Below are 19,809 nucleotides of genomic sequence, written 5' to 3' on the forward strand. Positions count from 1 at the left end.
GTGCTAGCCTTTTATAATCACTAAAGATTACAGAGACATGACACTTGGTGTTATCTGGTCTGGAGGTTCCAGAGGAGTGTTGATGCCACATTCCAGTGCCCTTGGCTTATAGTGCCCAGAAGAGGGAAGTGGTGATTGCTTTGGGTAGGAATTCACTAGTGCAGACTTGAAATAGCTGCCAAGCAAGCTAGGCATGGTGGTGCACACTTGTAATCCTAGCATCGAGGAAGCTGAGACAGGAGGATCGTGGTTTGAGAGCAGCCTCAGCTACTTAGGCCCTTTGTAACTCAGTGAGACCCTGTTTTAAAATACAGAGTAAAAAATAGAGCTTGGGGTGTAGTTCAGAGGTAGAATGCCCCTGGGTTCCAACTCTAGTACCATAAAAAAAGAAAGAAAAAGAAATAGTTGCTGAAGGGAAGATCTCCCTATTAATGGGATATTTTATGCAACAAATTAACATCTTTAAATTTATTTCTAATTTTATATTATAAATAGGAATAGATGAAAGGATAGGCTTGAATTATAAATAAGCTATCATTCAGTACCCTAAAAGAGAAAGATATGTACTCAGTGCTATGCAAACCTCTAAATGTTTCTTGGAAACATTTCTACTTGAACTATTTCATATTGATATCAAAGATTAACCAGTTTTAAGTGGAAGGGAACCTCATAGACCACCTGAGCTGACTGTCATGGTTTTCATTATCTCAGTGTAGAAATACAAAATGCATTTTTATTTTGTTACTCATGTCATGCAAGTAAATGAATTGCTGAATACTTGAAATTTGACTTTAAATGTAATTGTGATCTTTGGGAATAAAAACAGTTTTAAAATGAACCAAACTAAGTAAAACAAGCAACTGGTATTCTTCACTTCCCAAAGTACTTATAAGGAAAAACTGTCTTGGCTTTGTAACTTTCAGTCTTAGAAAAAAGACTTCATCATCTTATGTGTGATGTGGCTTTCTGGGCTCCTGACATCTTCATAGAACTTGACTGGAATTTCCTTTTCTTGAAAATGAATAGGCATTTTCTTGCTCTCCACACTCATGAGTTTCACAGACAGTGGGCCCAAGTTTGCATAATCCTATGGTGAAGAGACACAAGAAGAGAAATTATCTGGCAAGTTAGTGTTGGTAAATGAGATTTTTCAAAATTTATAGTTGGCCTTTTTCTGACAGATTTAATTGTCTGAGTGAAGCATATGAAATATGAGAGCCATCATAAATTAAAACTAAGAAATAGATTATTTTGTAAGCTTATGTGCCCTGTTGACCATAGAGGGCAAGATTTCCCGAAGAGTACCATGGCTGGCAGTCTTGTCTCGAGTGAGAGGGGAAATATATCCTCTCCAAGCTCCTTATCTGTTGAAAGCATGTTGACCATCTGTACATAGCCCTCATCTGTCCAGAGTATAACCACAATAGACATTCCTGTATTATCTAATAACAAAAGGGGAAGACTTTGCAGATGCCATTCTAAATATTATAATATTAAGCACCTTTTCATGGGATCACTTGCTATTACATAAATAAAACCACGTCCTGCCAAACTAGTATAAGATGTTCACAAGCAGAATTAGAAATCTCGTTTATATGAAATCCCATAGCTAACCCGAAACTGGGTTCAAACAGTGCAGGCCCTACCTAACATCCTTTCTTCTGGGAAGCCTTGCAACTCATAACTCCTGCTTTTGAATTCCTTTAGCACTTCAGCAAACCTCTCCTGAGTGTCTGCTGTATGCTAGACCCTATATTCAGTGCTAGGGTGCAATGAGACCACACAAACTGGCTAGAGAAAGATGCAGGTGGTACCTTTCCTCTTAGGTGGTCGTTGTTGATGTTCTTATTTGTCTTCTATGAGCCTGTAAGCAATTTGAGGGTTGGGCTAGTCCACAAGCATTTTTGAGCTTTCAAACACGTGGCTAGGAAGAGGCCTTTAAATTCAGCCCAGTGGCATGTAATTTGGGGATTTTGTAAACAATTGTCCACTGGCCAGAGATGATTCCAAAATACACATGAAGGAGTTTGGATGTTAGACTAATGTGTGTGTTTGTGTGTTTCTAGGAATCAAACCTAGAGCCACTACCACTGAGCCACATCCCCAGCCCCTGAACTTCGATCTTCAAATGGTCACATGATGGTAGTGGGACAGAATTGTAATTAGTTGAAATGGTGGTTTATTCCATTTATTCTCTCTCTCTCTCTCTCTCTCTCTCTCTCTCTCTCTCTCTCTCTCTCTTTCTCTCTTTCTTTCTTTCTTTTTTTGCATCTTTTTTCCTACCAGATTTTAAGTTCTAGGAAAGCTTTTAAATTTTTGGCAGTACCAAGAAAGGAAATGGCGAGGGGTTATTCTTGGGAATATACCAAAAAGATATTTTAAAATTAAAAAGCTTGATACTCCAGGTTTTATCTAATGGTGTATGTGAAAGTTTGTACTTTTCAAAGATGGCCCAATATATATCCGATCCTACATATTTTTTTTTTAACAGTGTAATGATGACCTTCCATCAGTATGTAGGTGCTGTGTTCCTTCCCCTCAGCGGGAACATTGTAACTACAAAAGGAAAGTGAATGTGATGGATATTATCATGTATGACTTCCAAAACTAAATCATAAAAAAAAAGCAGTTTTTATTTTTGTCTCTGGGATTGCTTGCTCTGGAAGAAACAAGACGCCATAATAGGGGGAGAAGGCACCCAATGGAGAGGCCCAACTAAAGAGAAACTGAGGCATCTAGTTTAGCTAGCGTAAGCTTGTCAGCCATCCACCTGCCCCTGTCGGCCATTCAGATGAGCACACGCTAGCCAACGTGGGATTGCAGCTGCCCCAGAGCCCATGTGATGACTGTCCAGTGGAGCCCTTTCTTAGATTCCTAACCAACAGAAGCCGCAAAAGAGAATAAATCTAATCTGGGCATGGTGGTGAACACTTCTAATCCCAGTACATGGGAGGCTAAGACAGGAGGGTTTCAGGTTTGTGGCCAGCCTCAGCAACTTGTGAGGCCCTCCACAACTTAATGAGACCCTGTTTCAAAATAAAGAATAAAATAGTGCTGGGGGTTTGGCTCAGGTAGAATGCCCTGGGTTCAATCCCCAGTACCCCCCCCCCCAAAAAAAATATCTAAGCTACAAGGTTGGGGGATAATTTGTTATGTAGCATTAGATAACTTAGACTATCCATATACTAGTAATGGAGGTCTGGAAGTGAATATAGCAAGTTGGCCAAGAGTAGGAGTGAAAATAGTATCCAATGAGAGAACTGAATGGTGGGCCAGTTTTACTAATAATTGCAAACAGGATTCCTCAATGTGTATATTATAGGTTAATTTTCTCAGTTAACAGAATAGCATTCTTCTAGTAGCTAAAATTGCATTCCCATGAATCTTACCTTGAAATCCTGCTCATCTTCATACAGTAAATGCTTCATATGAGAACGCTTCATCTCCATGCACTCGCTGTCCTCGTCGTGTGGTGTCAGCTCCTGGACGTCTCTGGTGCTGTCTTCCTGACTGAGGTGAAAGGCGCTGCTTTCAAATGCTGAGCTCCACATGTCCTCACTTTCTTCTGTGGGTTGCAGTTTTGTCTTCTCTTCTAAGACAAATGCAAAGAAATCATGTATACAGATGAATGCACATTGAACTAACAGAACTAGAGTACAGTGCATCCTATGTCACATTTTTAATCTGTAAGAACTTTGAGCACTAGAAATGGAGGAAAAAGAGGGAGCCTCATTTCTAGGAGACACTGAGTTGCATTTCCTTATGTTCACTAATAAGTTATAGTAATCATTTGGGAACTTTTGTGTTGGCATTTTGGATGGCTAGATTGAAACCCAAAATCGATCAGTGTAGGCAACACCTCAACCCTCTCTGTTAGTATTTAATTCATTGTGAAACACGATGAGGTTAATTATGGATTTGAACGAGGAGATAGATGAGGACAAGCATTGCAGGAAGGACCTAGTATGTATCTACTCCCCCCAGCAGCTACTGGTTGTAGGGGGCCTGCCCATAATAGGTGCTCAGTAGCTGTTTATTAAACTGAGAAAAATATTACAAATAAATACAACACCTGTATGTGTTTCTGGCGATTTCTGAGGCATTTCCTCAGGTGGCACTTGCTGCCCCGCAGCTTGAGTAAGATACAGACGCCTGAAAAAATAAAGTCTGTCAGTATTGTGTTACATACTCACTAGTGTCTTTCTCCCCTGGGTGTTAGAAACACATTAAGGAAAAAAGAGTTTAAGCCAGGCATGGTGGTACACACTTGTAATACCAGTATACTTGGGAGGCTGAGACAGGAAGTTCACAGGTTCATGACCATCCTCAGCAAATTAGTGAGACCCTCTGTAACTTAGTAAGACCCTGTTTCAAGATGAAAAAGAAAATAGGGCCGCGTTGTATAGTTCGGAGGTAGAATGCCCCTGGATTCAATCCCCAGTGCCACCAAAAAAAAAAAAAGGAAAGCCACAAAACAAGACAGTCAAGACAGTGTCTTCACAAGACCAATAGGGCAGCCGACAGTCCTACAGTATTTGGAGTGGTGGCTTGTACTTGGTGGGTAATTAGCATAGTGTGAGAAATGTAGGGGGCCGGAAACAGCAGCATATAACTCATCTGTGGACTTGTCTGAGGATAGGGAATTTTGAATAAGATCTTGCTAAAGCCGGGTGTGGTGGTGCACACTTGTAATCCCAGCATTCAGAAGGCTGAGACAGGAGGATCATGGTTCATGACCAGCCTCAACTACTTAATGAGGCCCTTTGCAGCTAACTCAGTGAGACCCTGTTTCAAAATGAATAAAATAAAATAGGGCTGGGGGTGTACCATGGAGGTAGAAAGCCCCTGGATTTCATCTCCAGTACCATAAAAAAAATCTTGCTAAATGTCATGGCTATAAAAAAAAAAAGATCAGCATAAAGAAATAGGGAAATATATAAGCTCTCAATTTTCTATTACACTTTCTATTCAGAAGAATATCTGAGAGCATTCAGGAACTTTTACTGTGCCCATTTCCAAGTCAAAGAAATATAACATATTGTATATTTTACAGTAACTGTTCTTTCCATCTCTGTTGATAATTCAGTCTTGTAAAATGTAGTAGAGTGTTGAAAAATAAACATGAAATGTCTTCAGAGGAAACATAAAAATTCTATTTTCTTATTTGGGTAAGAAAGGAGATATTCTGCTTAATAAGAGTTACATGTGAAACTAATTTCTCCAATTTCTCTAATCTTGTATCCTGACACACATCACCTAGCCTGGCAAACAAGTAATCCACAATTTATCTGCACCCACCTTTCTGGGATTACATTAGGAAATATGTAAATAACAAATACTTTATTATATCTCACATAGTATTTTTCCATGTCATGAAAGCATCATGAAACCCTTGCATGTAAATTTTTCTGCCCCCCCCACCATATTTCAACTTCAATTTTGGGATCTAGAGATTCCTCTCCTCTACTTGCAAATAAACACATTTATGTGATTTCCCTTCTCATCCTAAGCACATTACAATTTAGATTATTTCTTGTTTCTATTTGTCCAAATTATGAAAATCACTTTAAATTTTAATTCCATATTCCAGGACCCTAGTTTTGTATCAAGATATAAGGCCCTTTTTGTTAGTAAAAAGAAAAAATAGCTAACTTAAAATATAAGAAACCGTACATATGTCTGTTCCTGTACAAAAACAAATATCTTGGAATGCCAAGCTATTTTCTATATCTATAAAGTAGTTTAACTGTTTCATGAGAGGAAATAATTTATAGTCCACAAGGTAACCAGAAGACCAGAAAACCTCCAAGGGGAGAGGGGAACCATAACTTTTTATAGAAAATCGAGCATACCCTTCCTGTGTTAGCTCCAAGTCTCACACATTTTCTGCTGCTGTTGTGCATTTAATTCATGACCGTTTTTCCCCTGGGCCTAGAGGCTCCTGAAGGTTGGCAGCAGTGGTATTCATAGCTAAGTATTTTATATTGTGACTATAATGCATTGGCAAAAAATGTCAAAATGTACACACTGGTTAATAGTGATAATCTTATACCTTCATCATGGCCTTGGTCTGAGTTTTCATTGACTATTGCAAGCTGATTAGAGTACTGAAGAATTAAGTCATCTTTAAAAACAAAACACAGAGCCAGACGTGGTAGCATATGTTTATAATCCCAGGACAGCCTCAGCTACTTAGGCCCTGTTTCAAAATAAAAGAAGTAAAAATATGACTGGAGGTATAGTTTGGAGGTAGAATGCCACTGGGTTCAACCCTTGGTACTGCAAGAACAAAAACCACAGAATTTTTTTTTTTTTCTGGTACTGGGGATAGAACCCAGGGGCATTCTACCTTTGAGCTACACCCCCAGGCCTATTGTTTCATTTCTTATTTTGAAACGGGGTCTCACTAAATTGCAAAGGGCCTCACTAAGTAGCTGAGGCTGTCTGCGAACCGAGATCCTCCTGTCTCAGCCCCTCAAATGATGGGATTACAAATGTGCGCCACCCTGTCCAGCTACCACTCAACTTTTTAAAGATACAAATGTTTAAAACCAACTTTCCATGTTAATGACTTTCACCTGGGTATTTTGAGATCCACAAGTCTACAGCTGAATAGTTGATCAATAAGCACCAGGTTTTCTTCTTGCAGTTTATGAATAGTATCTTCCAATGCTTCAACTTCCTTCCTGTGAATTTCAATCTGTTCTCAAGAAGAGAATGCACGTTAGTAATCATTGATTTGGTTTAATAAACACTAATATAGAGTTAATTCTGAAAGTGCGTTTCCTTGAGGGGAAGCTCTATTGTGTTTTATTACTGAGCTTGCTTTGTTTTTCCTTTGTAAAAAGGAATAGGTGGGGCTCTTTTCTAGGTCATTAGCAGAACTTGTTTCTTAGTGAGGCAATTACAAGAGAGCAAGATTTGTCCTTTTCTGTCCTTTTCGGCTGAGCCGGGCGTGGTGGCGCACGCTTGTAATCCCCGCGCTTGGGAGGCAGAGACAGGAGGATCACGCAGGTTCGAAGCCAGCCACGCGTGCTGGCTTAGGAGACCCTGTTTCCAAATAAAAATGTAAAAATAGGTCTGGGAGTGTAGCCCGGAGGTAGAAGGGCTTCCAGGAACCCCAGTACCACCAAAAAAAAAAAAAAAAAACCACTGCTGAACTTACATAAGAACTAGAGGCAGAGATAAATAAGAATACAAGGACAGTTAATTCTACAACATGGCATATTATTGGTAGCTAAATGAGGACCTATCTAAAGATAATTATAAACAGTATAGTGAAAACTGATAATATAGAAAAAATTCTATATCATGATAATTTTTAAAAGAAAAGCACAGACCTAATAACTTATTTGCTTTCTTCTTTCTTCGTGTGTGTGTGTGTGTGTGTGTGTGTGTGTGTGTGTTTTACTGGAGATTGAACCCAGGGGTGTTTCGATTTTGAGCTACACCCCAGCCCTATTTTATTTTGAAAGAGTGGCACTAAGTTGTGGAGGACCTTGCTGTAAGTTGCTGAAGCTGTCCTTGAACCTTTGATCCCAAATACTGGCATTACAGGCATGTGCCACCATGCATGTCTAGGTCTAATAGCTTTCTATCAGCTGCTATAATTCTTTCTGAGCACTGAGGTAGTTCTGAGAAATGTCAGGTATGTGAAATGCTTTTTTTTTTTTCATTCAAGGCCCTAGTTTTCCATCAAGATTGTTATAAGGTCTTTTTAAAATACAATCATATATATATATATATATATATATATATATATATATCCTTATATATATATATATAAGGCTAACCTTGCTATATTCCTACCTTTACACCTATTTGGAAGTAGCCCCTCATCAATCAAGTTCAGCCTCACCAAATACAGATTAAATGTATAACATAAAATATAAAAAAGAAAGCAAAAAGAAATATTGAAATATTATCTCTAAGTGGTCAAAAGCTTGATATCAAACAAATGAATCTGTTATGTGAGATTATCATTGTTAATTTTGGACAAATTGCTGTAATATTAGATGTCAACCACTAAGCCAAGCATGGGAAGGAGGGATGGGGAGAGAATGGGGTGGGGATTGGGTAGGGGCTAACTGGGCGATGTGTGCATGTATGTCTACACAAGTTTTTTTTTTTTTTAATCCCATTATGATGTATGAATACAGTGCACCAATAAAAAATTAAAACAAAAAACAAACAACAAATAAAGTACTAATTATATTTAAAAAATACAATCAAATAACGTGTGTGTGTGTGTGTGTGTGTGTGTGTGTGTGTGTGTGTGTGTGTTACTGGGGATTGAACCCAGGGGCATTCTACCTCCAAGCTACACCCCCAGCCCTATTTTTTATTCTTTATTTTGAAACAGGGTATTTTGAAACAGGGTCTCAGTTGTGAAGGGCATCGCTAAATAGCTGAGGCTGGCCACGAAAATTGCGATTCTCCTGTCCCAGCCTCCCAGGTACTGGGTGTACAAGTTTGTGCCACCACACCTGGCTCTCATGTAGCTATTTTATAAGAAAAAAATAGGGCACGTGTGGTGGCCCATGCTTGTAATCTCAGCATTTAGGAGGCTGAGCTAGAAGTATCGCAGTTTGAGGACAGCATCAGCTACTTATGCCCTTTGCAACTCAGTGAGTTCCTGTTTCGAAATAAAGAATAAAAAATAGGTTTGTTGGTGTAGTTCAGAGGTAGAATGGCCCTGGGTTCCACTCTCAGTACTGAAAAAAAAAAAAAAAGTAAAAAGTATCAGAAATTATATTACCCTGGGGAACAAATGAACAACAGAATAAAATATTCTAGGATCTCTGATTCTTAGTCTAGTGGAAAAATGTGATGAAAATAGAAAACAATGTGAGAAAAACCATAATGGAAGCTGCCCAGCTGCTGTGGAAGGAGAGACATCCTTTTTTTTTTTTTTTTTTTTTTTTTTTTGGTGGTCCTGAGGGTGGAACCCAGGGGCTTTTCTAACTCCGGGCTATACTCCCAGACCTATTTTTATACTTTATTTGGAAACAGGGTCTCACTAAGTTGCTGAGAAACTCACTAAGTAGCTGAGGCTAGCTTCTAACCTGTGCGATCCTCCTGTCTCAGCCTCCCAAGCACGTGGATTACAAGTGTGCGCCACCACGCCTGGCTTTTGTTAGGTTTTGGAATAAGAGAGAATTTAATAGAAGAGATAACATCGAATCTGCATCTTGAAAGCTGAGTAGGGATTCCTTGGGTAGACACAAGAAGATGCTCTCTATGTAGGAGGATCCACATGTGCAAAGGCACACTTGGATACAAACAAAGTTGAAGTGTGGAAAAGCAGGAGAGGAACAGGACAATTAGGGAAGAGTCATATAATGCCAAAGAGCCGGGTGCTGTGGTGCACGCCTGGAATCCCAGTACGTGGGAGGCTGAGAAAGGAGGATCACAGGTTTGAGGCCAGCATTAGCAACTTGGCAAGACCCTGAGCAACTTAGTAAGACCCTATTTCAAAATAAAAAATTTAGCTGGACACGGTGGCGCATGCTTGTAATCCCCGCGCTTGGGATGGTTAAGAAAGGATTGCACAGGTACGAAGCCAGCCTCAGCTACTTAGGCTCTCACCGACTTAATGAGACCCTGTTTCCACATAAAACATAAAAATAAGTCTGGGAGTATAGCCCAAAGGTAGAAAGCCTCTGGGTTCCACCTCTAGTACCACCACCTCCCAAAAAAAAAATTTTAAACAAATGAGAATGTATTTCAGAGGTAGAATGCCCCCGGGTTCAATCCCCAGTACCATAATAATAATAATAATAATAATAATAATAATAATAATGGTAAAATAACTCTAAAAAGGCTAGTTTTTATTCTCATGTTGATGGCAGGCCATTGCTAGACATGTCAGGCTTAGTTAATGTTTTCTGAGGAAATATGACCAAATCAAATATGAACAGAATTTGCCAGTTCTGTTGTTAGAATTCTCATCAGTCTTACGTGTGTGAGAGTGGAACGTACTGGGGATGGAACCCAGGGGCATTCTACCTCCAGGGTTTATCCCCAGCCCTATTTTATTTTTTGTTTGGAAATAAGGTGTCACTCCGCTGCTGAGAGCCTCTCATCGGTTTTTAAGATGTGCATTTTGATAGCTCTTGTCTAAAGAAAGCTTGACAACGAGCGGGAAGCGTAGAAGAACGTTGTTGGGTAGAACTCCCAGCTCACCACTCCGCCACCCAAGCAGCATGAGGTAGCTGGAGGTGTTCATGCAGAGCAGACAGGAAGAGAATTAGAGCTAAGCATAAGATAGAGTGGTAGGCTGGTGGGAGTAATGGACAAATAATAAGAACTTTGAGGGAATGAGATGAAACAAAAAAGGCATGGGGGCTCTTAGATTCACTATCTCTTGTCAAGAGTTGCCAAGAGTCTACCTGAGACAAGCACTTAGAAGGAGATGACTAACATTTTCTCTGTTGTCACTGAGACAATTGTATTTTGAAATGTTGAAGCATTGAGCATAGTACCAGATGCTCATCTCTTGCCCCATAAGTCATTTACTAATTTTATGAATTTTTATATAGGCAGTATTGTGAGCTAGGTGTAGAAGGATACAAAAACGAGTAAGGCATGACTCCTGCCCTTGTGATGGCGTATACTCACATTAAAGCCACAAATGATTTAATATAAAGCAGTAGCTGTGTCGCAGAAAAGGCTCAAACATTGTTGGTGGCTTGGAGTTAGAAAGAAAAGTATATGTTATTATTTACCTGCCTCAAAAAAATTGGCAAAACCACTTAGGTCCGTAATGCTAAATTACAAAGCTAGCGGTAATATTTTAGAATCACATATGTTAAGAGATAATTAACTTGGTTCCAAGCGTGAAATGCATTAGAGAAAGATTTATGATTTTCGAATGTCAAAGAGTGAGAAAGAAATTATAATGAGAGGTTGTAAACAGAGACAAATAATAGAACATTTGGAAATGTTTGACCTTAGGGCTTGGCATGCTTGGGAGGCAGCACACATAGTTCTTGGTCTCTTTCCAGAGTTGGGAATGAGGCCCCTTTTGGGGAGTAACATCCAACCTTTCAAGCTAAAGATATCCTCTGACAGTGCTTCCCCCTTCAGAGTTCTAAGTTATGTTCTCAATTGTCCAGCCCTTTGAAATGTTAGGAAAATGAAAACTAGATACTTTTCATAATTATACAAATACCTTTAGATTTCTGGGATAAGAAAGCAAAAAGGGGAAAGCAGAAGGTTGCCTTCCCCTCTAAGAAATGTGCATAGAAACCAGGAAAGATGATGTACTTATACGGCAAGGATCTATGGTCCTGAATAAAACATATATTGAAATTTTCTTTAGAAAGACTCACAGTAGCCTTATGTCTTCTCATATTTGAGACCCTGATTGCTGACTTCTTGGTCCCTTTGCGACTTTCCATTTGTTAAGTTAGTTTTAATCACTTGAAATTTCAATTTTTGTTTTCCTGAATGAGCATACTAAATAAACCCAGGTTAAAAAAGAAATCATGCAACAGAGCACCTTGGTATCCTTCCCAGACATCTAAGTTTTGGGTCATTGTTGAGAAATAGTTAAATGAAGAAATATTTTCAGGCATTGCATTATTCAATAGCCTCTGTTACTCATTCTAAACCTTCCCCCGAATAAATTGACATACATTGTTCTGTTTCCAGACAATTTTTAATTCTTGGGCTAATGCTTATAACCAGAAATAGATTTCATTAATTCTGTGAGTAAATTTAATACCAAAATGAATACTTACTGAAATAGAAATTGAATCTATTGAATGTCTGTAAAATGATTTATCCTTTATTACCAACCTCTTTTTGTGTGTGATTCAATTAAACTTGGCATTTTTCTGTCTCTTATTTCCATTGAATTATGAGAAGTAAAAAGTAAAACAAAGCAAAACACAATTTGTGGCTTTAGCAGAAAGAGTCAAGGCACCAATATTTCCTTATCAAACAAATTTTTATAGTTTTCCTAAATTACTAAGATCTATGACATCTTAAAAAATTAAGTCAAAATGTTATTATAGGATCATACTGCTGTGTTCAGTAGAAGTATAAGAACTAAATTTCTAATACTCTTTAACAATTATGCCTACCTTGAGGATTTTTTTTTTCCTTTTTTCTTTTGGTACTGAAGATTGAACCAAGGGGAACTGAGGATGGAACCCAGGGGCTTTCTACCTCTGGGCTACACCCCTGACCTATTTTATATTTTATCTGGAAACAGGGTCTCACTAAGTTGCTGAGACCATCACTAAGTAGCTGAGGCTGGCTTCAAACCTGCGTGATCCTCCTGTCTCAGCCTCCCAAGCGCTGGGATTACAAGCTTGTGCCACCACACCCAGCTTGTTTTCTACTTCTTTAAAGAACGGGGATAGCTGGGCATGGTGGCGCACGCTTGTAATCCCATCATTTGGGAGGCTGAGACAGGAAGATCACGATTCACAGACAGCCTCAGCTACTACTTAGTGGGGCCCTTTGCAACTCAGACCCTTTTTCAAAATAAAGAATAAAAAATAGGGCTGGGGGTATAGCTCAGAGGTAGAACACCCCTGAGTTCCATCCCCAGTACCACACACACACACACACACAGGGACATGTTCTGTTATTACTGTTTGCTTTTTTCTTTGTTATTAGTTCATTTGCTTTTTCTCATCTGTTGTGCTAGCTGTATTCCTATGATTCGTGGTCCTTGGTTGTATATTCATATTTAAGAGAGGTCTAGGGCCAAGTGTGATAGCACAGGATTGTAATCCCAGTACTTGGTAGGTTGAGACAAGGAGGATTGCAGGTTTGAGATAAGCCTCAGCAACTTAACAAGGCTCTCAGAAGCATAGTGAGACCCTGTTTCAAAGTAAAAAATGAAATAAAATTGCGCTAGGGTGTAGCTTAAAAGTAGAATGCCTCTGGGTTCAAATGCCTCTGGGTTCAATCTCCAATAAAAAAAATGCCTGGAGAATGATGTGGATTTTCTCTACCACTGAGTAGGTCTTTTTTCATGTTTCTTTGAATGGGAACAGGGACTGAGGACCCAGTTTATGAGATGTCAGGGCAGGCGATTTGATGAATGCTATCTTAGGATGAGAGGCAAAATAGAATATTGGGTTGTAGCCTCCTAAATGTGATGGTAGAAAGAATTCTTTTTCACAGTAACATCTAATGTCTAGAAACTTTTTAGCTCTTATTAGATAATTCACTTAGTATTCTCAGGGGACAGCCTCCAGTTTCAAGAGTCAGCACTTTTGTTCTGTGTGAGGGGAATGGTAGCAGGTCCTGTGGGTGCTCACTGATACGGATCATCATCATGTAACACTCTTGTTTTCTACTTCAGTTCCCATTCATGCCATTTATAGTACACACAGACCCTGAGCAGAGAATTCCCCAGGTTCCCAAAAGCAGACTGAGTTGTGTAGTTCTCTATACCACTCTTGCAACATCTGGACCAAATATTATCTGCTGGTTTCATTCAACAGCATGCTTTCAAATCTGCTTTTTGTCTTCCAGAAAATTGCTGAAACCTCACCTCCTAATTAACTCCTCCCATTCCCTTTGTGGACGAGTTCCTTTTTTGTAATTCTGTAATTTTATTTCACTGGGCCCTCAGGAGAGATTGGATACAGTCTGTCATCCTGAACCACAACATAATTCACAAAGATTTTCACACAGCTTCTTCCTTTACCTAGGATCTGAGCAAATATTTGATTCAGCCCTCCAATTAGTATATCCTTAGTTATTGACATTAATTCATTCAATAACTTTATTTCTTTGTAATTGGGATCAGACCCCTCTGAGCTATATCCCCAGTTCTTTTAACTAATGAGTTAATTTTATTTTGAAATAGGGTCTCACTGATTTTCTAAGGCTGGTCTTGGAACTATAGTCCTCCTGTCTCAGTTTCCCAAGTAATAGGATTATGGGCCACCATGCCTAGTTTGGTAACTATTTAATAAGCATAAATTATTTATCAGGTACCATAGATATATAGTTAAAAAGACATGACCTACTCTGTTTATTAAGGAAAGAGATTCATTAACACACAATTTCAACATATTTTAATGAGAAATCAGCAAAGCAAGAGAACACTGGGGAAGGAGCACTCAAGGCTTCCCAAGGAAGCCGAGTGTGGTGGCATGCACTTGTAATCCAGCACTTGAGAGGCTGAGACAGAAGGATCCCAGGTTCGTGGCCAGCCTCAGCTACTTAGTGAGGCTCTCTGCAGCCTAGTGAGACCCTGTTTCAAAATAAAAAAATAAAAAATAGGGCTGGGCATATAGCTTGGAGGTAGAAGGCCCCTGGGTTCCATCCCCAGTACTGCAAAAAAAAAAAAAAAAAAAAAAAAGAAAGAAAGAAAAAGGAAAAGAAAAAAGAAATTTTCCAAGGGAGTTAAAAATGATTTGCAAGGAAATAAGGAAATTGGTCATCAAAGTCTGCCTGAAGGAAGAATTGGGATTTTCCAGGCAGGTAAGAGTAAGGAGGTATGGGCAGAAGGATCAGCATGCATAATGGAAGGAAAACAGGACAGTATCTTATAACAAAGAATTACCCATCTCAACCTGTCCAGAGTGTGGAGGTTGAGAGACCCTGCTTTAGAAACTCACATGACAACATCCTGCAAGAGCAGCTCTGCTGCACCAGGATGCGGAGAAGGCAGACAGCTGAATCCAAGACCATACCTGGGCTCAGCCATTCTTTCATGTTCTTGAGACAGAGGTGGGAAGAGAGCCTGAAGCTCTGGCTTGTGAATGTGAATGGAGAGGCTGCTGTGGGTGGGGACCTCTTGAACATGGGCAAATGTCTGTACTGTGGGTTTGATGTTGGCTGCAGCACAATGTCCAAAGGGCCAGCACAGTCCACTTCAGAAGCCTCCGGTGCAGGGAGAGGAGCCGAGTACTTCCTTTGCAGCAGAACGGCCATGGGTCTGAGCCTTCCTTAGCAGCATACTCATGAGAGTCATGGAAGGCCCTCTTCTCTAGCCCTCAAAGGTCCATCTTGGAGAAGATTAGGGGCAAGAAATGAAATCTAAGAGACTGAGCAGTAAGCTGGACATGGTGCCGCATGATTGTAATCCGAGCATTCCAGAGGCTGAGACAGGAGGATCGTGGTTCATGGACAGCCTCAGCTACTTACCGAGGACCTTCACAACTCAGTGAAACCCTATTTCAAAAAAATAAAATTGCTGTCGGGCGTGGTGGCTCATGCTTGGAATCACCGTGTTTGGGAGGCGGAGACAGGAGGATCGTGCTGGTTCAAAGCCAGCTTTTCTGGCTTAAGAAAGAGACCCTGTTTCCAAATAAAAATATAAAATAGGTCTGGGAGTGTAGCCTGGAGGTAGAAGGGCTTCCAGGAACCCCAGTACCACATATACACACACCAAAAAAAAAGTAAAAGAAAAATAGGGCTGGGGGTTTAGCTCAGAGGTACAATGCCCCTGGGTTCCATCCCTGGTACTGCAAAAATAAATAAATAAATAAATAAACAAACAAACAAATAAATAAATAAAATAAAAAAATAAAAACTAGGGCTGGGGATGTATCTCAGAGGTACAATGCTCCTGGGTTCCATCCCCAGCACCACAAAAATAAATAAATATTAAATAAATAAATGAGCATTTACCCGAGGGAGACCACATCATCCAAAAGAGACAATTTAACTCAGCAGTTAGAATGATTCTTTAACCTTGTACCATCACCCAAGAGGAAGTAGCTTCATGAGGAAAATCAGTTTTAGGACATAAAGAAACTTTGCATGTTTGTATATACTGTGGGTATCATAAACGCCAAACTTATTTCTCATTATTAATTAAAATTACTTATGGTATCTGTTGAGTAACAACTTGTAATAAGATTAGGACTTCAAGTTTGACCTTACTTTGGTCAAAGTCTCATGCTTTCCCCAGTTTATAATTCAAAGTCACTTCAGTTAAAAAAAAAAAAAAGAGAAAGAAAACACTGTTTTGATAAAGTCCACTTACCTCTTTCTTTAGCCAGTTGTTCTCCCAGATCTCTCGATAACTGCCTTTATCAATGAACCTCACGGCATTCTACAAAAAAGTTTCTGTACTAAGGAAGAATTGTCACCTGGTGGCTCACAATTTCAAGAGTGATGACATGCAATTTCTTATCTAACCATTTATGTTGTATTTTGCAGTTCCTTTAGGACTGTATATAAGAACTTTTGGTTCAGTTCCTGGTTCTTGTGTTGTTTTTGATGATGTGCACTATCTACTACAGGAGATGTGGGGAGCTGGACGATGTGTGACTGTCCATCCACTTGGCCTCTACTGGGACTGATTCCGCCTGCCATGGTGGAATCAGCTGTGAAATGCTCTTCTCCTATGTGAGATCACTAAACTGCAGTCAACAAACATTCTTCAAGTTTATAGCCAGAGCTAACCCAAAATGTGGGAAAAGCACAAGTAGATCGTATCACTAACAACAGTATGCATATTTACAAAACAAATAGCAAGTCATTTCAGGGCAGCAGGCTAGAAGCTAAGGTAGTTTTCTGGAGAAAGGCATTTTCAAACAAAGAAACAGGAGAAGCCTTACTTTGTCAGTAAATTCACAAAATGTAAAGTTGTTTTCAATTACTTGGATTTTAACAAGTATCACCACAAGAATTTTACAGTAGATGACAGTGTTAGAAATCTCTGTGAGATACTAATATATGGATATCATGTTATTAATTTAATATTCAATAAATGAAGGGCATAATGAAAAGAAATTAAGAAAATTTTTCTAAAAACAAGAACAATTCTTGTTTTTAACGGATGAAACATGAATCATAAACATGGATGAAATAATTTAAAGGTATGTTGAGTGTAAATTTATCTGTTGTCTTTAGAGTTGGAGGGTTTTCAATGAAAAAGTCTTATTTATTTGTTATTTATTTATTTATTTATTTATTTATTTATTTATTTATTTATTTATTTATTTGCAGTACTAGGGATGGAACCCAGAGGCATTCTACCTTTGAGCTACACCCCCAGCCCTATTTTTTATTCTTTATTATTTTATTTTATTTTATTTTGTTTCATTTTATTGGTGGTACTGGGGTTCCTGGAAACCCTTCTACCTCAGGGCTACACTTCCAGACCTATTTTATACTTTTTATTTGGAAACAGGGTCTCTGAAGCCAGAGAGACTGGCTTCGAGCCTGCGCGATCCTCCTGTCTCTTCCTCCCAAGCGCAGGGATTACAAGTGTGCGCCACCACGCCCGGCCTTTATTCTTTATTTTGAAACAGGGTCTCACTGAGTTACAAAGGGCCTCATTAAGTAGCTGAAGCTGTTTGTGAACTGGAATCCTCCTGTCTTTAAATTATGCTTATTGAACCAAGACTATACCTATATTTCCTAGGAACCAGGAAATTTTATACTTAAGCTACAAATAATAATTCTAGTTTACTCCAACATGAAATTTCATTTGGACAAAAGCAGGAAGTAGTTCCTGAGGTTAGTTGCTAATAGCTTAATTAATAACAGTGGAAGAGTTGTTTCAAATTTGGCTACACATTAGAATCCTGGAAGCTTTGAGCAATCCATAAAACCAGGCAGCGTCCTCGGCAATCACATTAGCATCTCTCCTGGGACCCAGGCACCACATGAGTTAAAAAAAAAATGTCTCAGCTGATACAGCAATTCCTAAGTTAAGGTTACATAGCACTATGACAGGAAGTTAAAGTGTAGGCTAGAACAGTCCACTAAAAGGAGGAAAACTGCATTCAGGCATGTGAGTGTTCAGCATGACATAGAAAAAAGAAAACGAATACTGTCATGATAATGAGCAATGGTGTGCGAGAGATTTCCTGCACTGAATCTGGATTCTCCCGTCTGCTCAGGGCAAGTCGCACTATTTTTCTGTACTTCAGTCTCCTCATTAGCCAGCTCTATACCTTTTAGGATTATTGCAAGAAGATTTAAATGTATAATGCTTGGAAGAGTATTTGAGTAGTCCTTATGATATATGCTCAAAGTTATATGCTTATTTGATCTACATAGGCATCTTAACTACACTCAGATCACAACAGTGATTTCACCATTTAGTCAGATTCAGTCAGGTTTGCATGAGTAAACCATTGATCAGTTCTCCATAATGCTCCACATTTGTGTGCATTAGTAAAAACCAGACAGTGGAGAGTAACACTGAAGAACTGAACCGACAGCAGCATGTGAAATTCAGAAAGAACTTTTTCTTTGTGTGTGTGTGTGTGTGTGTGTGTGTGTGTGTGTGTGTGTGTGTGTGCGCGCATATGTGTATGTGTGCTCGAGATAGACCTCCAGTCCTTTTTTAACTTTTTGAAACAGGGTCTTGCTAGGTTGTTGAGACTTTCACTAAGTTGCCTACACTAGTCTTGAACCTGCAATCCTCTGTCTTAGCATCACAAGTACTGGGATTACAGATGTGTGCCACCATGTCCAGCTCAGAAAGAACTTTTAACAACCAGATTTTTATGATTTTGAAGAAAGGATGTCCCACACAGAGACACATTCCCTTACTGATTTAGGCTTTGGAGAAGGCTTGGGGTGGGGGGAATCAGAAATTTTGTATAAAGCAAATAAATTAGAGAACATAGTCAATTAAAAATTGTACCTCAAAAATGTTTTATATCCTAAACTTTTAAGTGCCAGCAACATAGAGCACACTATCTTAGGTTTGGATATGAACATGCTCTTCACACAAATTATATTTCATTCTATAATTCAAATTTTAATATCATTATTGCTATTATTTTATAATACTTTTTAAATAACTATATAGTAATTTGCTCTTGTGAGACATTATGCTACTTAAATTATCTCATTCAATCCTCACAACTATCTCTTTAAGATATTATGATCGCCCCTACATTATTAGTAAACAAATGTCCAGAAAAGCTAACAAACTCAGTTTTAAAGCCAGTAAGTGCTAGACCTCTTCTTTATCCTCAGACTGCACTACTTGAGAATCCAAGTTTTTAACCACTGAAACATACTATAAGGAAAAAAAAAAAAAAAAGCCGGCAATGGTGGAGCACACTTGTAATCCCAGCATTTGGGAGGCTGAGATGGGAGGATCATGGTTCACGAACAGCCTCAGTTACTACTTAGTGAGGCCCTTTGCAACTCAGTGAGACTCTGTTTCAAAATAAAGAATAAAAATAGGGCTGGGGGTGTAGCTCAGCGGTAGAATGCCCCTGGGTTCCATCCCCAATACGCAAATATATATAAATAAATAAAAAATAGAGAGAGGGTTTTGAAGAAAATTGAAATATACCTGTGTAGCCCATTCCTTCTTTTGGTCAAGTTGCAACAAAGTTTCTCTGATTATTCTCTTCCTAGCATCTTCCAGAGTGATTTTATACTGTTCTTTAAAAAGAAAATTATATGCCTTAACAAGACTGATGCTAGACAAGACCACAATGTTAATAAATTTCACCTTCTATGATTTTTTTCTAAATTCTCAAAATACATGTCTTTTTTTTTTGAGATGGGGGCCTCACTATGTTGCTCAGGCTAGCTTTGAACTTGAGAGCCTCACATTTCACACCTCCCCTCAATAGCTGGGATTTATTACAAGTGCTTTGCACTGGGGAGTAAACCAAGGGGCATTCTACTTCTGAACTATACCCCCAGCCCTATTTTTTTTTTATTTTGAAACAGGGTCTCACTAAGTTTCTGAGGCTGGCCTTAAACTTGCAATCTTCCTGTCTCAGCATCTCAAGTCCTGGTGTTACAGACATGTGCCACCATGCCCAGTTCAGAGAGTACATTTTTACCAAAGCATTTAGTTCCTCTACTTAGAAGAAATGCTCCAATAATTTACTAAGACTTTAATGT

The 19,809-nt window shown here is 39.0% G+C and overlaps 1 protein-coding gene across 1 annotated transcript in view; it reads right to left on the reverse strand.

The window, feature by feature from the left end:
• Positions 1 to 925: 925 nt before the first annotated feature.
• CCDC83 (coiled-coil domain containing 83) overlaps positions 926 to 19,809 on the reverse strand; it is a gene marked incomplete at both ends in the record, with an annotated part of 41,693 nt that continues 22,809 nt past the window's right edge. Inside the window, 6 exons of the mRNA XM_080689208.1 lie at positions 926 to 1,087; positions 3,390 to 3,592; positions 4,073 to 4,152; positions 6,579 to 6,700; positions 15,965 to 16,033; positions 19,247 to 19,338. Coding sequence (XP_080545334.1) covers positions 926 to 1,087; positions 3,390 to 3,592; positions 4,073 to 4,152; positions 6,579 to 6,700; positions 15,965 to 16,033; positions 19,247 to 19,338 — 728 coding nt within the window. The remainder of the gene's footprint in view (positions 1,088 to 3,389; positions 3,593 to 4,072; positions 4,153 to 6,578; positions 6,701 to 15,964; positions 16,034 to 19,246; positions 19,339 to 19,809) is intronic.

This window comes from Muscardinus avellanarius, assembly GCF_963383645.1.
Source record: "Muscardinus avellanarius genome assembly, chromosome: 1".
NCBI lineage: Eukaryota > Metazoa > Chordata > Mammalia > Rodentia > Gliridae > Muscardinus > Muscardinus avellanarius.